Consider the following 18367-nt stretch of genomic DNA (forward strand, 5'->3'; position numbering starts at 1 on the left):
ACCATCAGGAACGGATAAGAGAGTTTTGGTAGCTAAGCGCGAAACCGGAGGATCTACCAGTGGAGATTCCGTCCAATCTTTAACAAGATCTGCGGAAAAGGGATACTTCGATTCCAGGGCCTTTTTGTCCGTAAAACGCTTATCCGGACGCTCCCTGTGTCACCTGACTATATCCAGGAAATCTGGGTGAGAGGCGAACGTCTTATGGGAACGCTTGGTTCTCGTAAAGGAGACGGAATGGTCCGGAGCAGAATTAGGGACATCGTCCACTTTTAGTGCATGATTGACTGACTCGATGAGGGAGTCGACAGTAGATCTAAACTCCGGAGCATCCGGGTCTAAGGATGCGTCAGACTCATATTCAGAGTCGTGATCGCTACGAGCCCCTAGAGAGGGTGAGCGAGAAGTGGAGCTACCAGAGGCTGACTGGCGTGGTGAGTGCTCAGGGGAGGTAGTGCGGATCCGTTTTCTGGATGACCGTGCCTCCTTCCGGTGAGAGCGGCCCCTGCTGGCCCACGATTCCCCTGATACGGAGGGATCTCTTAAGCCATGAAAAAGAGTGCCCCGCTCCCCAGAGGGGTCATGAAGGGATTTAATCGCTTTGGCTAAAGAATCCACGGACTGTGACAGTGACGCGGCCCACTCAGGGGGCTAGATACACTGGGGTCGGTGGCGGCGGAGGGCTCCTGGGCACCTGGGGCATCGCAGGCTGAGCAGAGGGGGCAACTCTGAGGCCGAGGAAGTGGAGCCTGGCAGGTGGTACACGCAGTAAAAAAGGTAGTATGTACCTTTGTGATCTTTTTGGCCCTTGACTGGGACATGATGTACCCTAATGCAAGAGATGGTACTCAGGGTCTATAGGCTATGGAAGCGAGGGCGACGCTGAAAGGGAGAACCTAACGTGGTCTCCTTACCCGTGGACCTGTGTCCCGCAAAGAGTGAGGCGGCGGCGCTGAAGGGAAGACAGCCGGCGTCCAGAGCGCTGCACGTGGAGGAGCAGCTGCGGTGTGCAGTGGAAAGAAAGATGGCCGCCGGGGGTTGGGAGGGTAATCTCGCAGAGAGCGAGAAGCGCCAGGACCGGAGGGCGGAGCTGCAGGATGACACGAAAAGGTGGGCGGGGCCTATCGGGATGCGGCCTGTGCTAGGCCGAAGCCGGGGACTAAATTTGTGGCCTCGGCCCGGCGCGCAGCCGCGGAGCGCCGGCGCCTAGTATAGACCCTGAAAAAGTTTGCCCCGCTCCTGTGAAGGAGCCCTCCAGAACCGCCAGGATGACCGACCCCCCCATGTGGCACTTACCCCGAATAGAGGGAGATCGCAGAGAAGTTTGCCGCAGTGAGCTGTGCCCGGGGTGATTAGGACGGTGCAGGGTTGGGGAAGCCTCTATCCACCATCCCCCTGAAAGGGGGGTGGAGAGGAACCGTCCGCCTCCTTGCATCATCCGCTTTCTCAGTGGTGATGCAGTGGGGGCTGCACGGACGCCACAATGTAAGGTGCCTCTGAACAGCCGAGGGAAAACCTGGTGGGCAGGGCAAAATGTCCGGCAAAGAAGGCCTGGCTGCAGAAGAGGATACGTGGAGGACACTCCATGTGCTCGTCTGTAAGAAGGGGGGGGGGGGGGGGAGAGAGGGAGAGATCGGTCCCTCGAAAAGGGCCCGTCGCCCCCAAAGAATCAGCTCAGGCAGTGGCATCCCACGTCGCAGGAGAGGATACGGAGAGGTAAAACTCCCATGCTCGCCTGTTGTTGGTTCGGGGAGAACGGAACATGGAAGAATCCATCGCCCCTTCTTCCGGAAAGAGAAGAGTTAAATCCAGTGTGCCTCCTACGGACACTAAGCTTGAACTGGGTCTCTGGAAGCCAGCATGAGGGTGTGTACTGCAGGGGAGCAGCTAACCTTTTTTTGTCTCAACTTAGTGTCAGCCTCCTAGTGACAGCAGCATAACACCCATGGTCCTGTGTCCCCCAATGTGGCGAAGGAGAAAATGAGTTTATTTGTAAAGTTGTTAAATGTATGCTTTTTTTTTTTAATTTTTAGCTGTTTTTTTCCCCATACCATAATCTGAACAAACTAAAAAAAAAAAAATAGAAATCTGGCCATTTTCACATTGGCCACGGGGTCTTTTTTTTTTTTAGACTAACGTCATCTTGTTTCAGGAAACAACACATGTACATAGCCACTGTAGTCAGATCCTGACCTTTTTTGTATCGCAGCATGTAATGAGCCTGTGCGAAGGTCACTGTGACATCGCCCATTGTGATTTTAATCACTAGGTCATTCTCTACGCTCTGTATGTTACCTAGCCTTTCCAAAGCTAAGAAGCACAAATTATTTTCCGGCTTTCAATCTTTAAAAGAAGAGCCTCATGTAGCACTCACAGGCAAAACCACATTACAGTAAGGATTCACATCAAGGGCTCCATTCAGTTGCTGCAGTGGGAACTCCAGGACCACTTTGCATAAAATCTGCATCACTTCCACCAGAGAGATGTTATAGGCATATCTGTAAAGAGAGGCACTTCGCACATTTAGGACCAAATCTCCGGTTTGCACGTAATACATATATCTGCTGCTCATTTGATGACTCGGTATATGCACGATATGGTCATATCTAAGGGGGGGGGGGGGGGGGAAATGGTTTTGCAGTTGAAGGAATATTCAGATTCCAACTTACTTGAGCGAGTTGATTTCTAATACAAGATTATCACAGGAAATATTCTCTTCTACACCTCTCTGCAACGTTCCCAAAACTTCATTCTGAAAAACTGTAGAATAAAACAGCGTCTCTATTAAAACCACGCACAAGACGACAACTTATTTACCCCACAATCCTTTGGGGTTCGGCTAAATATTTCAAAAGACATTATTTGGTTTACCCCACAAAAATGAGCCAATTATCCGGACTATATGGTAATGGACATATGGAGGAAAAAATACCTTTAACGTCATCCAGAAGGGGGGAAGCAGGGCGGCTGTCCATCTGCTCGGAGCACACACTCTTTCCACTCTCACTATCACTGTCCTCTTCATTTGTAATTTTGAGTCCTGAAAATAAAAAACAGTTGTAGATATGGATGATGTATTTATCAACGTGTACAATGTGACAGGCAACAGGACTGCGAGTTCCAATGAAAATCATCAGGATCCACAAGATCTTAACTCTTCTTTCATGTTAATGGGGGAAAATGACACCACCAACCGTTTGTTGGGCCATAGTCACAAGTCCGCATTTTACAGTCTTTACCACGGACTGGCTCGGGGTCCACTTACCTCAAACTCAAAAGTCCAAGGCTGCATTAACACATCTTTATGTCATGGTCTGACTGCGGACTGTGATTGACAAGATTGCTGCGGACTCAAAATTGACGACTTCATATGTCTGCTAAGTTCAGGTCAGGAGACCCATGGACAGTCCATGCACCAGTCTGTGTTCAGACCATGAAAGCGGCATTGGTCATATATGAGGCTGTTGAGTCCGGGCCAGGAGACCTGCGACTGGTCCTTTCATGGCAGTCTGTACTTAAGACTGCAAAAGTCATAGTTACTCACCGTTAACGGTGTTTCTCGGAGCCCATGACAGCACTACGGAGAGAGGGGATCCGCCCTTCAGGGACAGGAAACCTACAGATAAAAGGGCGGTACCTCTCCCTCGCATCAGTTGGTTTACAGAGCATCAGAGGACCTCCAGGTTAGTTGCAACAGAGAGAACATTATTTTATAACATTTCTTAATAGAGGAACCCCGTGCCTAAACGTATAGTATATACATCATATAAATTATATAAATTATATTTAAAAAGGTGCTCACCGCACTCGTGATGGGAGGGAATAAGCAGGTGCTGTCATGGGCTCCGAGAAACACCGTTAACGGTGAGTAACTATGACTTTCTCGGTCTCCCATGACAGCACTACGGAGAGAATTGCAGAGATTAAGCTGAGGGAGGGACCACTGCTTCAAGGACCCTTCGTCCGAAGGTTAAGTCAGATACAGAGGCTAGATTTAGTCTATAGTGCCTAAAAAAGGTTGATGGTGATGACCAGGTGGCCGCCTTACAGATCTGCTCTATTGATACCTCCGACCTCTCAGCCCATGAGGTAGCTACTGCTCTTGTGGAATGCGCTTTTATACCATCTGGGATCGTATTCCCCGAGGATGAATATGCCAAGGCTATTGCTTCCTTAATCCATCTGGCTAAAGTCCCCTTGGATGCCCGGAATCCTTTTCTGGGACCCTGAAAACAGACAAACAAAGAGCCTTCCTTCCTATACTCCCTGGTGGAATCTAAGTATTGGACTAGGCATCTTCTAACGTCTAGATTATGGAAGTTTAGCTCTTTCTCGTTTTTCGGGTCTGGACAGAAGGATGGTAGGGATACCTCCTGTGACCTATGAAATTTTGATGCCATTTTTGGCAAATAGGCTGGGTCGGGTCTAAGAGTGACTATCATCCAAGATTTTAGTGAAAGGTGGATTAGAGGAGAGGGCTTGGATGTCACTTATTCGGCGCGCAGATGTTAGAGCTACTAAGAGAATAGTTTTAAGTGATAATGTTTTTATGGAAATCGTTTGTATGGGTTCAAATGGAGGGCCCGTTAATGCTGAAAGGACTAAATTTAGGTCCCATGAGGGTGTTTTTTGAATAACTAAGGGTTTTGATCTTGTAACCGCCTTAATAAATCTTATTACCCATGGGTTAGCAGCAATGTTTTGGTTATATAAGGCTCCTAAAGCTGCTATTTGTACCCTCAGGGTACTGACTGCCAGCCCCTGCTCCAGACCTTTTTGTAGGAACTCCAGAATTTTAGGAATTGAAGGCCTGTCCTGGATATTTACCTTGGAGACAGATAGGAATTTCCTCCATGTCTTCCCATAAATTTTAGTGGTGATGGGCTTTCTACTTTTTAAGAGTGTAGCCACTAAGTTGTCTGAGAAACCTCTTTGTCTTAATAGTCCCCGTTCAAAAACCAGGCTGTCAAATGGAGGTTCGACTCCTGTGGGTGGAAGATTGGACCTTGATGTAGAAGGTCCGGCATATCCGGTAGAACCCACGGGTCTGATATCGATAGTATCCTTAGCCAGGAAAACCATGCTCTTTTTGGCCAGAATGGGGCAATCAGGATCATTTTTGTTTTGTCCTCTCTGACTTTCCGAATGACTGCTGGAATCAGAATGGTTGGCGGAAAGGCGTATGTCAGTTTGTGTGTCCATGGAATCAGAAAAGCATCCAGAGCCTGGGGATTCCCTTCTGGGCTTAGAGAACAAAATTTGCCTACTTTTTTGTTTTTGCAATTGGCGAACAGGTCTATTGTTGGTGTCCCCCACATTTTTGTGATCTGATTGTAGATGGATTGGTTTAGGGACCACTCGCCTTGTTTTAACTGAGTCCGGCTCAGGTAATCTGCCCTTTCGTTGTTTGAACCCTGGATGTGTAGTGCCGAGAGGGATAGTAAGTTTTCTTCCGCCAGTTTGATAATTTTGGCTGAGGAACTTATCAGTGAACGAGACCTTGTTCCCCCCTGGTGGTTTATATAGGCTACAGTCACTTTGTTGTCCGTAAGAACTCGGACATGGTGTCCCTGAATATCGGCTAGGAAAAAAAGAAGAGCATGATATACCGCCCAAAGTTCTTTTTGGTTTGAGGATGCCAATAGTATTTGATCTGACCAATTTCCCTGGGCTATTTTGTCCCCCAGGTGGGCTCCCCACCCTTTGGGGCTCGCATCGGTTGTTATTATCCGAGAGATGTTTGGTACCCAAGGGACTCCCTTTGCCAGGTTTTGGTCTTTTCCCCACCAGAGAAGGGAATGAATAACTGATGAATCTAGGGTGAGTCGGCTTTCCAATTTGTTTTTTAGTAACAATTGCCATTCCAGGATGTGCCACTGAAGCTCCCTTGTATGAAATTGCGCAAAGGGTATCGCTGGTAGGCATGAGGACAGAGAGCCCAGAAGCAACATTGCCCTCCTTAGAGTCATTGAGGGATTGTGTAACGTTCGCGCTATCATGGACAATATGTTGTCTTTTTTGGGACCCGGAAGCCGGCATTCTTGGACCCGAGAGTCCAATGTCAGTCCTAGGAACTCTTGTACTTGACAGGGTTCCAATTTCGATTTTTTTAAGTTTATAAGCCATCCCAAATCCGTCAGGATGGTCATCACTTGGTCTCTCTTTTCTCTGCAACTTTGTGCTGAGTTGCTTGCGATAAGAAAGTCGTCCAGGTAAGGGACTATTAGTATATCTTGTTCCCTCACGTGGGCCATCATTTCCGCTATTATTTTCGTAAATATACGTGGGGCTATTGAAATCCCGAATGGAAGAGCTTTGTATTGAAAAAACCTTATTTGGCCCTTTATGGAGACTGCCATCCGGAGGAATTTTTGGGATTGATTGTGGATGGGCACATGATAGTATGCGTCGGTTAGATCTATTACGACCATGTAGCAGTTCGGGAAGAGAATCTTTATAGTGGACCTTATCGTCTCCATTTTGAATTTGTAATTTACGACGTATCTGTTTAGGTTTTTTAGATTTATGATTGTCCGAAAGGACCCGTCGGGCTTTGGTACTAAAAATAGAGGGGAGAAAAAACCTTCCCCTACCTCCTGAGGAGATATTTCCCGAATCACTGATTTTTGTAGTAGGGTCATGATTTCCTCCTCTAATGCAGTCTGTTCTGCAGCCGAAGATCTTGTTTTTGTTATCACATAGTTCCGGGGAGGGAAAGACACAAAATCTATTTTTAGGCCATACCGTATGAGATTTAGGATCCAGATATTGTTGGAAATTTTTTCCCAGGCGGGAAGGAACGATGTTAGTCTTCCTCCCACCGGAGGATAAATGTCATTTGGAGAACTTTTTGTCACGGGAGGTGTTGCCAAAGAGGTAACCCCTATCCCTTCTCCTTCCTTCTTCCCACTTATTCTGCTCTCTGGGGGGTCTACGACGAAAAAATCTGCGGCTCCGAAAAGACTGTTTAAATGGAGTCGGACCCAGATTTGGAAACCCCTTCTTCTTATCCCCCGCCTTTTGGAGGATGTCATCCAGGGTTTCTCCGAATAAAAAATTGCCCTCACATGGGATAGAACATAACTTTAATTTTGTCTGTAGATCTCCCGGCCAGCTCTTTAGCCACAAGGTTCTTCTGGCAGCGTTGGAAAGAGCAGCGGCCTTAGATGTTAGGCGTACAGAGTCCGCCGAGGAGTCTGCCAGGAACGCTGCTGCTGCTCTCATTGCAGGGAACGAATCCAGCAATTGTTTTCTGGGTAACCCGTCTTTGATCTGACTTTCCAGTTGGTCGATCCACACCATAAGGGATCTGGAGGTGCAAGTAGCTGCAACTGCAGGTCTCAGGCTACCCCCAGCTGATTCCCATGCTCCCTTGAGGAAAGTATCCGCTTTTTTATCTAACGGGTCTTTGAGGGTACCCATGTCCTCGAATGGCAGCGCGAATTTTTTCGAGGCTTTGGCTACTGCAACATCTAGTTTTGGTGCCTTATCCCAGAAAAAGGAAGCCTCATCCTCGAAGGGATATTTTCTTTTAAGGGAGGGTACCGAGGAATTTCTTCTATCCGGTTTCTCCCATTCTTTTTTAATTAATGTCTGGACATTAGGATTTAGGGGAAAAGTTCTTCTCTTTTTTTGTCCCAGACCTCCAAACATCACATCTTGGGCCGTTTTGTCGGGTTTGGGTTCCTCCACCCCCATAGTAGCCCTAACTGCTCTCACTAAGGAATCTACTTCCTCTAGTGGGAAGCAATGTCGGCCCGACTCTTCCTCGGACGAGGAAAGGAGGGATTTTGAATCGTCCGAGTCAGCATTTTCGGACGACGATCGGCCCGAATGGGAATGTACTGATTCCTTCACCTTCTTCACCTCTTTTTTGGAGGATAGAAGGGCATTCTGAACCTCAGATCTGATCACATTTTTAAGTTCAGAAGCGAAGTCGGGGGTCTCCTCACATAGTAAGCGTTGGATGCATGACTTGCAAAGCTTTTTCTCCCAGGTTACTGGTAAAGCTTTGTTACAGGTGGGGCAGACCCTATTTTTCCTTTTCTCCGTGCTCTTCTTACCCTAGTAAGGGAGAAGAGGGAGCTCCATTATAAATATGTACATTCACGAAGATCACTCACCACCTGGATGTGAAGGCAGGTACCGGTTCTGGAAGGGGACTCGGGCCTGGTAAGGAAGGTCCTTGAGACGGAGTATCAGTTTTCGCAGCGGATCTGCTGCGCCGTGTGGAATGGCTGCTAGATCCACTCCTGGTGCTCTTTGCGTGGCGCTGCTGTCCAGGCTGCAGCTCCTGCGTGTCGCTGTCCTCCATGGTTACAGGGAGAAAGTGCGACACCCATGTGTGCATAATCTCCCTTTTTGTAACCGGCGCCAATCCCCCGGCGTCTGCCGCACTTCCGGTTCCTGCTCCCAGGGAGAAGATTTTACTGCGCATGCGCGCGCGATGACCCGGAAGTCCTTGCCGCATTTCCGGTGCGGCGGCCATCTTTGCACACCCGGAGCGTGCAGCGGTCGGCGCAGGAGCTCCGGGTGATCAGCGCCCCTTTTTCCTATGGAGTCTGGCGGCGTTCTCCCCTCGCTCACCCTGAAGGACCCCTCGGTCCCAGCGGTGGCGGCTTCGGGAGCCGGACAAGCCGCGGCAGGAGCCTCCTCGCTGCCGGAACTCGACTGCCCGGTCCCGGTCTCGGTCCATCGGTCTTCATGTCAGGTACCGTCCGATAGAGAGGTTCCCTGTCAGGGACAGGAAACCAACTGATGCGAGGGAGAGGTACCGCCCTTTTATCTGTAGGTTTCCTGTCCCTGAAGGGCGGATCCCCTCTCTCCGTAGTGCTGTCATGGGAGACCGAGAAACACGGGTTTCTGGATCCGGTCTAGAACATTCAGTCAAGGACTATGCTAGCATTATGGCCACCATCAACCGATGCTGCAGACACTGGTAGACGACTGAGATTTTATAAACTATTGGCAAGATTTGCAATTCTTTTTTTTTTTTTTCTATACGGAAATGACGAGGTTGTGACACTAATTTTCTTTATTTGGTCGTGCCTGTCAGATTCATTCTGGAAAAGAACCTTCTACATTTTAGGCCTACACCTCTGGCAGACATGTGAGCAGACGCCACAGCAGGTCCTGCTTTTACCTACTCACCCCAAAGGCTTTTCTGCAGCTCCTCCTCCTCTTCATCTGTGGTTTCTGAAGACTTCCACACATAACCTTCACCCTCTGATCCAACCTCTGCTTTGTTGTACACTGTTAGCAGTAAACATTTGATTAGTTCTGGCAGATATTCTCCAGGAAAACTAACAGAAGCATAGGGTCAACATGATTGTCCCAAGAATTCACTTGGTGCTCCAATGAAAGTCTATGGGACTCTAATCTTGGCACATTCCCGTAATGAAATGTCAGCATTTTTGTGCACAGTGACGATGCTGGCGATGTAATTAGGTACACCCAGTGCTGCATAATTGAGTTGATGGCATTATATGCTCTGTATTAAGATATGATAATTATTATGGTGTTCATTACCTTTGACTTTTGATTTTTCCTCCTGTTTGCCTGTCGTTGCATCATCGCTGAATTCATCATCATCCTCATCGTCTTCATCTGGATGATGCAGAGAAATAACAGTGTTCTCCGGAAGATCTAAATCAGGGCCAAGAATCACCTACAGAGACAAGAAGATTATATGGGAATTTCATTTGCAGTTAGGTCACAGAGATTAGTGATTAAAAGGGGAATTAGGCCCCACCGATTCCCGCATCGGGAGGCAAGCGTGGCCAGCGACGTCACATCTACAGATATCTGCAGGGACACCTGTGCAAACGGCAGCTTTCATACACCTGCATAGGACAGGGGCACGGTACCACGCACTCGACTTGGCGGATAAATGTAGACGTCATACCGATGGTCTCACTCACCTCCTGATGCGCAAGTGAGCAAAGCTGGAATTCCTCTTTAAAGGGGTATTGCATCTCCAAGATGCAGTAGGTGTAATAATAATAATAAATATAACAAATACCTACAATTAGAAATGTAGAATAGTTCTTCTGATTCGCTATATCGCTTACCTGATGTGCAGGGCATTGCATCAGCTTAGATATCCATGGTTACAACCACTCATATAGTGATAGTCGGTTAGGTAGACAGCTCTTAGTGGTTGTAACCATCGATACCTAGGCTACTGCAATGCCCTACATGAGGTAACAGACATAGCGAATCAGAAGAACTATACTACATTTCTTATTGGACGTATTTGCTAATATTATTATTACATCTACTACATGATGGGATAGGATCTTGGAGAGGAGACTAGACTAAGTATTTCCATTACCTTTGAGGTTAGGACGCAGTGTTCATTTATCCTCACTCTGTTCTTCACAATAACATTATTACAAACTACAGATTTTCTAATTGTCACATCATCCTCAATTCGCACATCATCCCAAATATACACATTATCCAAAACTACTCGATCACCTAGGAAGAGAGAACAGAAAGAATGTGAGACGGATGAAATGGATGTCAGCATGTCATAGTAGCACTGGCTGGGTGCCTGCAATGGATGGACGTCTGGGGTTATCAACTCCAATCATGCCACCTATTAGCTGCAGAGCTGGCAACAACATGGTGCCCTGAAAAGCTGCTGCATCCAGAACACTTTTCATTGCGGAAAGATTCTACATGACCTCATGTACCATCACATTTCATTAGCCATAGCTCACCAATTGTGCAGTTTTTCCCAATACTGGTGTTGCTGATGCTGCATTTAGACCCAATGGTGGTGTTGCTCCCAATTAGTACATTCTCACGGAGGACACTGCCATGGCCACGCCTGACATCGGCCCCTCTGTATATATTGTGCCGGGAGTGTGTGGAGCTCTGTTCCTCCTGGTCAGTAAAGTTCGTTTCAGGCGTTATGGGATACAACCAGCGGCACAGGATGTCCGAAGTGACCGCTTCATACATTGACAGGTTGGATACACGAGCACCATACTCCTCCTGAGTCACATAGAGGTGGATCTGATTACCTAAAATCTAGATAAAGAAAAATGTTACACAATCACATCCGAAATGTAACCTTGTAGAGACTGGGTTATGTGCCAGTGTACTGTCCCTATGAAGAGGACCAGTCAGCTCTCCAAACACTGGGGAAGTTAACACTTGTTTTCACCATTCAGTAAAAGTAGCAATTCTAGCGCATCTTGTATCCTCCATTCTGCTGGTCCTCAGTTATTCCTCCTACAAATCTATGACATTAACAACTGGGTGTTAACGTTCCCTTTTCCAAAAGGGTGCGTTTCTATAGAGCCGGCATTGATTGGACAGTGGCAGACTGTTGGGACACTCCCCTCCCCCCTACTGGGGGGGAACATTCCCCCCCAGTAGGGGACACACAGAAGAACAAGATATATATATATATATATATATATATATATATATATATATATTCTGTGTACCGTTCATAAGATCTGGAGAAATCTGAAAGCTCATCGGACACCTCCCCCACCATCTACTTACCTCCTCATTAACCAAGATGCCCCGAACAAAGTCGTCCCTAGTTTGGTAGTCAAAGTTGTCTGTGAACAGCTCTGCAACCTACAATGTAGCAAATATAGAGAAAATGCAATATTAATCAGTATGTGAACAAGGTCAAATCAATCAGAAGTTATAAAAAAAGATTAACATTCATCTCTGGATGGTGCAACAAAGGATGGTGTATTATACAAGTACATTGTCAGCAAGTCACAGTATATGCTCCCTAGCCACAACCTCATGGCCATAGCCTACAGGAGAGCGGATTGTTATTTATCTAAATAGTCTGACTTGTTAATGGCGTTAGTGAAGCTGTAGGAATAGGAGTGCAACTAGAAAGAGTACATTACAGTATTGGGGATGCAGAGGTGCGCTATAAAGGGCTATAAGGTGGACTTCTCACCTATAGATATCCACTTTAAAAAACAAAAACAAGTTTAACAATATTTTTACGAGACTCCATGGGATGGAATATAGTTAGTCTACTACACCATTTCAGTATTTTTTTTTTGCAATATATAGGTATATAGTGTAAAGATGGAAGGGATAATTATACAGTCTTATGTTAGTGTTTGAATTTGCTTACATAAGGGTTCTGCAATGTCGGAGAAGCATGAAGAACACTCCTCCCTTACCTGCGGAGAGCAGATGCTAATGTGACAGTCCAGCAAATCATGACGCAGCTCAATCTCATCAGCCTTACTCTGGAAGATGCTCTAAAATAGAAAACCGAAGACGGCAATAACTCTACAGAGGCACCTACAGTATAATTGGGAGGAAGCAATCAAACAAAATTATATTTATATATTTTTTTGTGCACCCCTGATTAGGGACCATGTGTTTCAGTGTCATGAAGGTAGTAACATTATTATCGGTCGCCATCTTCTTCCGGTTTCAGCACCAAGTGACCGCGTCTCTGCACCAGCCGGATCGCTATGTGCAGCGGTGGTTACTATCTCAGTGTAAGTCTACGAGACTCAGAGTTAAGCTCTCTAGTCTCATTCTGAGTCTCAGTCTTGCAATGAGAACATGTTTAAAAAAGCGACCTTTGTTCTACACAGCAGACACTGTGATTCGGAAGGTCACAAATGCAGTCACGTTGGTACCGAAAACTGGGAGAAGAAAGAAACCGGTGAGTATATTACTACCTTCATGACACTTCCACAAAAAAATTAGAAATAATTTGCAGGAGATGGGCTTAAAGACGGGTTACATGAGTATTATAGCTTTTACAAGCAGATATGGCTGCTCTCTTACCATTGGAAAGTGGTAGCGCTTCAAGTCCTGGCTTTTTTGGTACAACAGTACTCTTTTCGTCTTGCTATCCATAGCAAGAATAACATCATCCTCTTGACAACGTGTGCGGTGCACCGGGGAGGACTCCTTAAGGATCATCGTCATCACAGAAATATTCTTCTCCAGCTTCCGTCGAGTCCTAAAAGGAAAATATGGAGGAAAATTAGTAGAAGCTTAGGAAATCATACGCAAGACTCCTATGGAAAATATCTGACCTGTGCTCCTCCAAAGCAGCTTCAATGTTTATATTCGACACCACGTCCCCTGTGACCAACACAAAGTCTGAGCGCACCAGGGACTTGGCATCCACGTCTCGGAGGACATCTCCAAGTGAGCGGTAAAGTTCAGAGGTCACCACACGCACTACATTGGAGCTCGTAGCCCGACACCACTTGGAATTCCTGTTGGGGTATAAATCATTTTAGAAGGCAGCGTAATATATACTGGTACTTGTGTGAGTCATGGCTATATTTAATGGGCACATCATAGAGAATTACTCAAACAAAAGAAACTCCTATGTCAACAAAGGTGATGTTTTAGTAAAAGATGGCCACTGAAATACGATAGCTACCACTGATACTCACATATAGCACCATTAATTCCACAGTGCTTTACAGACGTTATCGGCACTGTCCCCGATGGGGCTCACAATCTAGATTCCCTATCAGTATGTCTCTGGAATGTGGGAGGAAACCGGAGAACCCGGAGGAAACCCACGCAACCACAGGGAGAACATACAAACTCCTTGCAGATGTTGTCCAAGGTGGGATTTGAACCCAGGACCCCAGCGCTGCAATGCTAACCACTGAGCCATCATGTGGTCCTTATGATATTGGCTACCTTCCCAAAAACAGCTGGGCACTATACACAATGAAATCAATGGCGTGCATTACAGTCTTCTGGTGGGAAAGTCGCTCTTTGTAGAAGCCTATGTTCACACAACTGTACTGTCCGTGATAAAAACTCACCTCGTGCGGACAACGCTTGTGCCAATGTTATGCAATTGGGCTGTTGAGATAGCAGTTTTATCACATGGACCACATGAAAAAAATTGAAGCATGTACTAATCTCTTCCGTATGTTGGATGAAACTCGACTATTCAAGTATAGGGGTGTGCACAAAAAAAACGTATTATATCTGATTTTTATGGATACATATCAATTCTTTAAAGGGGTTGTCCACTACTAGGACAACCCCTTCTTAAGCTAAATATTATGCACTGAGCCTATAGCCGCATCTCGTGCCGGCGCTGTTAGCACTCACGATGCCGGGGTTGTGATGCGGTGGAATGACACGTGATGCCCGGCGCCCAATCACTGTCTCAGCCTTCGGACAAACTGAGCATGAAGAGGAGGCCCAGGCTGCAGCTGATCCCTGACTTCCTCTTCATGTTCATTTCGTACGAAGGCGGAGAGTGAGGCCAGCGCTGATTGGGTGGCAGCATCACGTGTCACAACACCGCATCACAACCCCAGGGAGAGGGAGTGCCAACACTGTGGGAACGGCGCCGGCATGAGAGGCGACTATAGGCTTTATTATTTTATCAGGGCCGAACATTTAGTTTAAGAAGGGGTTGTCCTAACAGTGGACAATCCCTTTAATGCTATGTGCACACGCTGCGGAATAGTGTGCGGATTTTTCCACACTGATTTTAGTAAATCCGCAGGTAAACCGCACTGCGGATTACCTGCAGAATTACCGCAGATTTACCGCAGTTTTTCCGCGGATTTTGTGTGGATTGCACCTGCGGTTTTACACCTGCGGATTCCTATTGAGGAGCAAGTGTAAACTGCTGCGGAATCCGCACAAAGAATTGACATGCTGCAGAATATAAACCGCTGCGTTTCCGCGTGTTTTTTTCCCGCAGCATGGGCACTGCGGATTTTGTTTTCCATAGGTTTATATGGTATTGTAAACTCATGGAAAACTGCTGTAGAACCGCAGCGTTAAATCCGCAGCAATATCTGCAGCGTGTACACATAGCCTAACACAGGAGACTAAATATTCTTGTAAATTATAATAACCGCTGATGTATAAAAATGGAAGCAACGTGGATTTCGTAGGGATAATAATAAAGGTGAAAAATTGTTTTTTTTTCAGGATGAAGATTGGATATTATTTTTTTTCCTCGTGTAAACTTAGCCCAATAGCGACAGGGTCTTCCTTCATTAGATCAGACTGTCAAAACTGGCTCATTATAGCCAGCCCTATAAGCTCGCTGCCCACATATGGCACATCTCAGATGAATGTACTGTAGTTATAGGATGTGAAAAGTAGTGATGCGAGAACTTCCCCTGATATTATGCCAGCATGCTCAGGTGCAAACCGAGTGTCTTCGGTGTGCTCGAATAATATGTTAAAGCCCCGCGGCTGCATGTCTCACGGCTGTTCGACAGCCACAACACTTAGAGGGATAGCAAACAAGCAATCCCGGCATCTGTTGCGGCTGTCTAACATACAGGCAATCCCGGCATGTGCTGCGGCTGTCTAACAAACAGGCAATCCTGGCATTTGTCGCGGCTGTCTAACAAACAGGCAATCCCCGCATGTGTTGCGGCTGTCTAACAGGCAATCCCCGCATGTGCTGTTGCTGTCTAACAAACAGGCAATCCCCGCATGTGTCGCGGCTGTCTAACAAACAGGCAATCCCCGCATGTGTCGCGGCTGTCTAACAAACAGGCAATCCCCACATGTGATGTTGCTGTCTAACAAACAGGCAATCCCCGCATGTGTCGCGGCTGTCTAACAAACAGGCAATCCCCGCATGTGTCACTCTGTCTAACAAACAGGCAATCCCCGCATGTGTCGCGGCTGTCTAACAAACAGGCAATCCCCGCATGTGTCATGGCTGTCTAACGGCCGTAAGACATGCAGGATTGGGGACTTACACATATTTTTCAAGCACTCCGGAGTCACTCGGTTGGCACCCGAGCACAGTCGCTCATCACTAGTGAAAGTGGAAAAACAGAATGAGATGGTGGGTTTTAGTCATTTCCACCTCTCTTGTTACCTCAGGTGTTCTTTTATCTCATTTGCCATCCAACAGCAGAACACAAATGTTTCTTTGACACCTGTGGCAGTGAGAAATTCCAGGGTGTAATCAATCAAAGCCACATTCGCCAATGGCAGAAGAGCCTGGAAAATAAGAAAAGGTATTAGGACACCAAAAACATCAACACGAAGACAGAAAATAAGTAATCGTGTAAAAAAAAGATCAGGTAGCAGATACAGCGCTGACTTCTACCCAGCAAATACATTTAAAAGAACCTTTCACCAATTTTTCATGTAGAACTGAACACCATGCTATAGTGACTGCAGAGCGGAATAGAACTTTATTGGTTTTATGTTAATTTCTCCTCTCCAGTTAATATTCCCACACTTCTGTGCTGTGTATCTCCTGGGCTTATTTTCCCACACACTCCGGCTGGCAGGACCTGTGGACTCTGCTGTGACCCTGATGACATCATCACAAGTCCTTCTGCACATCTATGTTGTTGCCCGCTTTCAATTGGTCAGCGCCATACAGGAGGCGGAAGTACACCCCCCCTGTGAAAACTATCTGATAACACCCACTTGGACTTAACTAAAGTTAACACATCAGGTGCCAAAATATTTGATTGCTAATATCCCTACAACGGAAAGGGGAAAAAAGTGTTTTATTCCGCACTGGAGCATTATTACATTGTGTGTCTAGATCAACTTTAAAACTTTGGTGGAAGGTCATCTTTAGGATATCACCTCATCATACATCAGATATCTACAGGATCCCACCAATGGGACTTGCGTGTATCTTGAGAGGCTCTAAGCTGCACTGCTCTTAGTGGAGAGGTGGCCAGAATTCCCGTTTTGTTTGTTTTTTACCAGTCCCCACTCATCAGCTCCCGATGATGCCTTACTCTGGAGAGACGCAGGTCTCATTGGCAGAATACACCTTTACTACACATATAAGGTATATCCTAAGGAAATACCATAAATGTATAAGATAAGAGTGCCCCTTTAAAGTGAACCTGTCAGACCACCTTGGATCTGATACTGATTGGTCATCAGTATGTAAATCTGGGCAACCTCTTACCAACCGCAATTGGCATGTAGCTGTAACACTGCATCACCCTGTGCAAACCAAGCCTTAGTGTTAATCACTCCGCTAATCAAACTGCCACGTGCCATTGCCTCGGTGGTCACAGTCTCCTGTTCGCCCACCCTGTCCGGGTTGCCATCCTATTTGGCAGACCTAGCGCCGACATGAGACAGCGCGGCTCACCTAGTGCTGTGTGAACAGGGGCATGGTTGGCACAGGCGTAACACGCGTCATAGCCACATGCCAGTAGGCTACAATGTTATCTATAGCGGCAGCTGAATTCCACGCCCTAACTATGGGCAGCATGAAAAACACACTGGGTCCCCGATTACATGATTTCCACGGACAAACGCAGCGGAAGTGGGATGGTGGGGACAAAAAAGCCAGGCGCTCACATTGGAGGGCGACGGGTCTCCGTGAAGGTGAAACCAAGCGATCGCCCATTGGCAGGATAGGTGACAACATACTGATCATGGGGGTCTGCGCCGACTGGCAGAATGGGACACTTTTACCCCGGCCTCTAACCCCATTCATTCTGCTGGAAGAAGCGGAGCGCCGCAGAGGTGATAACAGTGGCCCATTCTACCGATACAGCGGCCGGACCCCCACAATAAATACATTACCGATCCTGAGGATCAGCGATCACTTGTTCTCACCCCACAGCCCCTTTAACTTCCAGGACGCACAGCACTTTCCTAGGCATCACCAATCCATCTCGCACTGCCTGTAGATTAGCCAGCCTGGCACCATCCATGTGGTGGGAGACTGATGCAATACAAAGCCAAGAATAAGTAATAGAGCGCCATCAGGTGGGCACCGAGCGTTGTGCCGGGCGCTGTAGGGGCCCGCAGTCACACACGCCATCTGCCAGTCATTCGTGCCCATCGGCTCGCCACACATCACCCGGCTCTCACCCGCGGCCGGTCCTTGGTAACGGGGTAAAACCTCCTGTTGAAGCTGTCAGCGATCAGCACGGCCTGGAGCGGCGGCAGCTCATCGTCTGCCCCAGCGCTGCGTTTCCCCGCACGCGAAGCCATGTTATTCGCGCATGTACTAATAGCCTTCTCGGCCACCGTCCTCGGCGTCGCCCGGCGCCTCCTACGGTGGCCTGGAAACGTCAAAGCCTTCAAATTGTCCATTCGCGACTTCAGCCATCTTGGTACACCCATTATTTATTTATAGCGCAGCCGCAGTCATAGGCCGCATAGTGTGCTTCATTATAGAGCTGCGTGGTTGCTACAATGTGTACAGATGGAGGGAGGACCTAATCTGCATTCATTGCTATCATCTCTGCCAGCTGCAACAACAAATGGATCTTTTATGACGGCTGCTGAATGCTGTGACATAAAGAAAGTGGAAATATCGATTTCTGTCTTTTTGCTAAAATTGAAAAACAAATGAAATGTTAATGGTTGAGGTAAGAAAAAAAATGGCACATGTAATATACAACTATCCTGT

General features: G+C 47.1%; 1 protein-coding gene across 1 annotated transcript in view; it reads right to left on the reverse strand.

Moving 5' to 3' along the window:
* EIF2B5 (eukaryotic translation initiation factor 2B subunit epsilon) overlaps window positions 1-18063 on the reverse strand; it is a 33908-nt gene extending 15845 nt beyond the window's left edge. Inside the window, exons 1-13 of the mRNA XM_077290142.1 lie at window positions 17824-18063; window positions 15842-15966; window positions 13047-13232; window positions 12793-12970; window positions 12171-12251; window positions 11521-11598; window positions 10725-11037; window positions 10334-10479; window positions 9529-9667; window positions 9151-9252; window positions 2933-3040; window positions 2670-2760; window positions 2375-2498 (exon numbers count right to left, since the gene is read on the reverse strand). Of these exons, the coding sequence (XP_077146257.1) occupies window positions 2375-2498; window positions 2670-2760; window positions 2933-3040; window positions 9151-9252; window positions 9529-9667; window positions 10334-10479; window positions 10725-11037; window positions 11521-11598; window positions 12171-12251; window positions 12793-12970; window positions 13047-13232; window positions 15842-15966; window positions 17824-18048 (1896 nt within the window). The 5' untranslated portion in view covers window positions 18049-18063. The remainder of the gene's footprint in view (window positions 1-2374; window positions 2499-2669; window positions 2761-2932; window positions 3041-9150; window positions 9253-9528; window positions 9668-10333; window positions 10480-10724; window positions 11038-11520; window positions 11599-12170; window positions 12252-12792; window positions 12971-13046; window positions 13233-15841; window positions 15967-17823) is intronic.
* Window positions 18064-18367: the final 304 nt, after the last annotated feature.

Source organism: Ranitomeya variabilis, chromosome 2 (assembly GCF_051348905.1).
Source record: "Ranitomeya variabilis isolate aRanVar5 chromosome 2, aRanVar5.hap1, whole genome shotgun sequence".
Classification (NCBI taxonomy): domain Eukaryota; kingdom Metazoa; phylum Chordata; class Amphibia; order Anura; family Dendrobatidae; genus Ranitomeya; species Ranitomeya variabilis.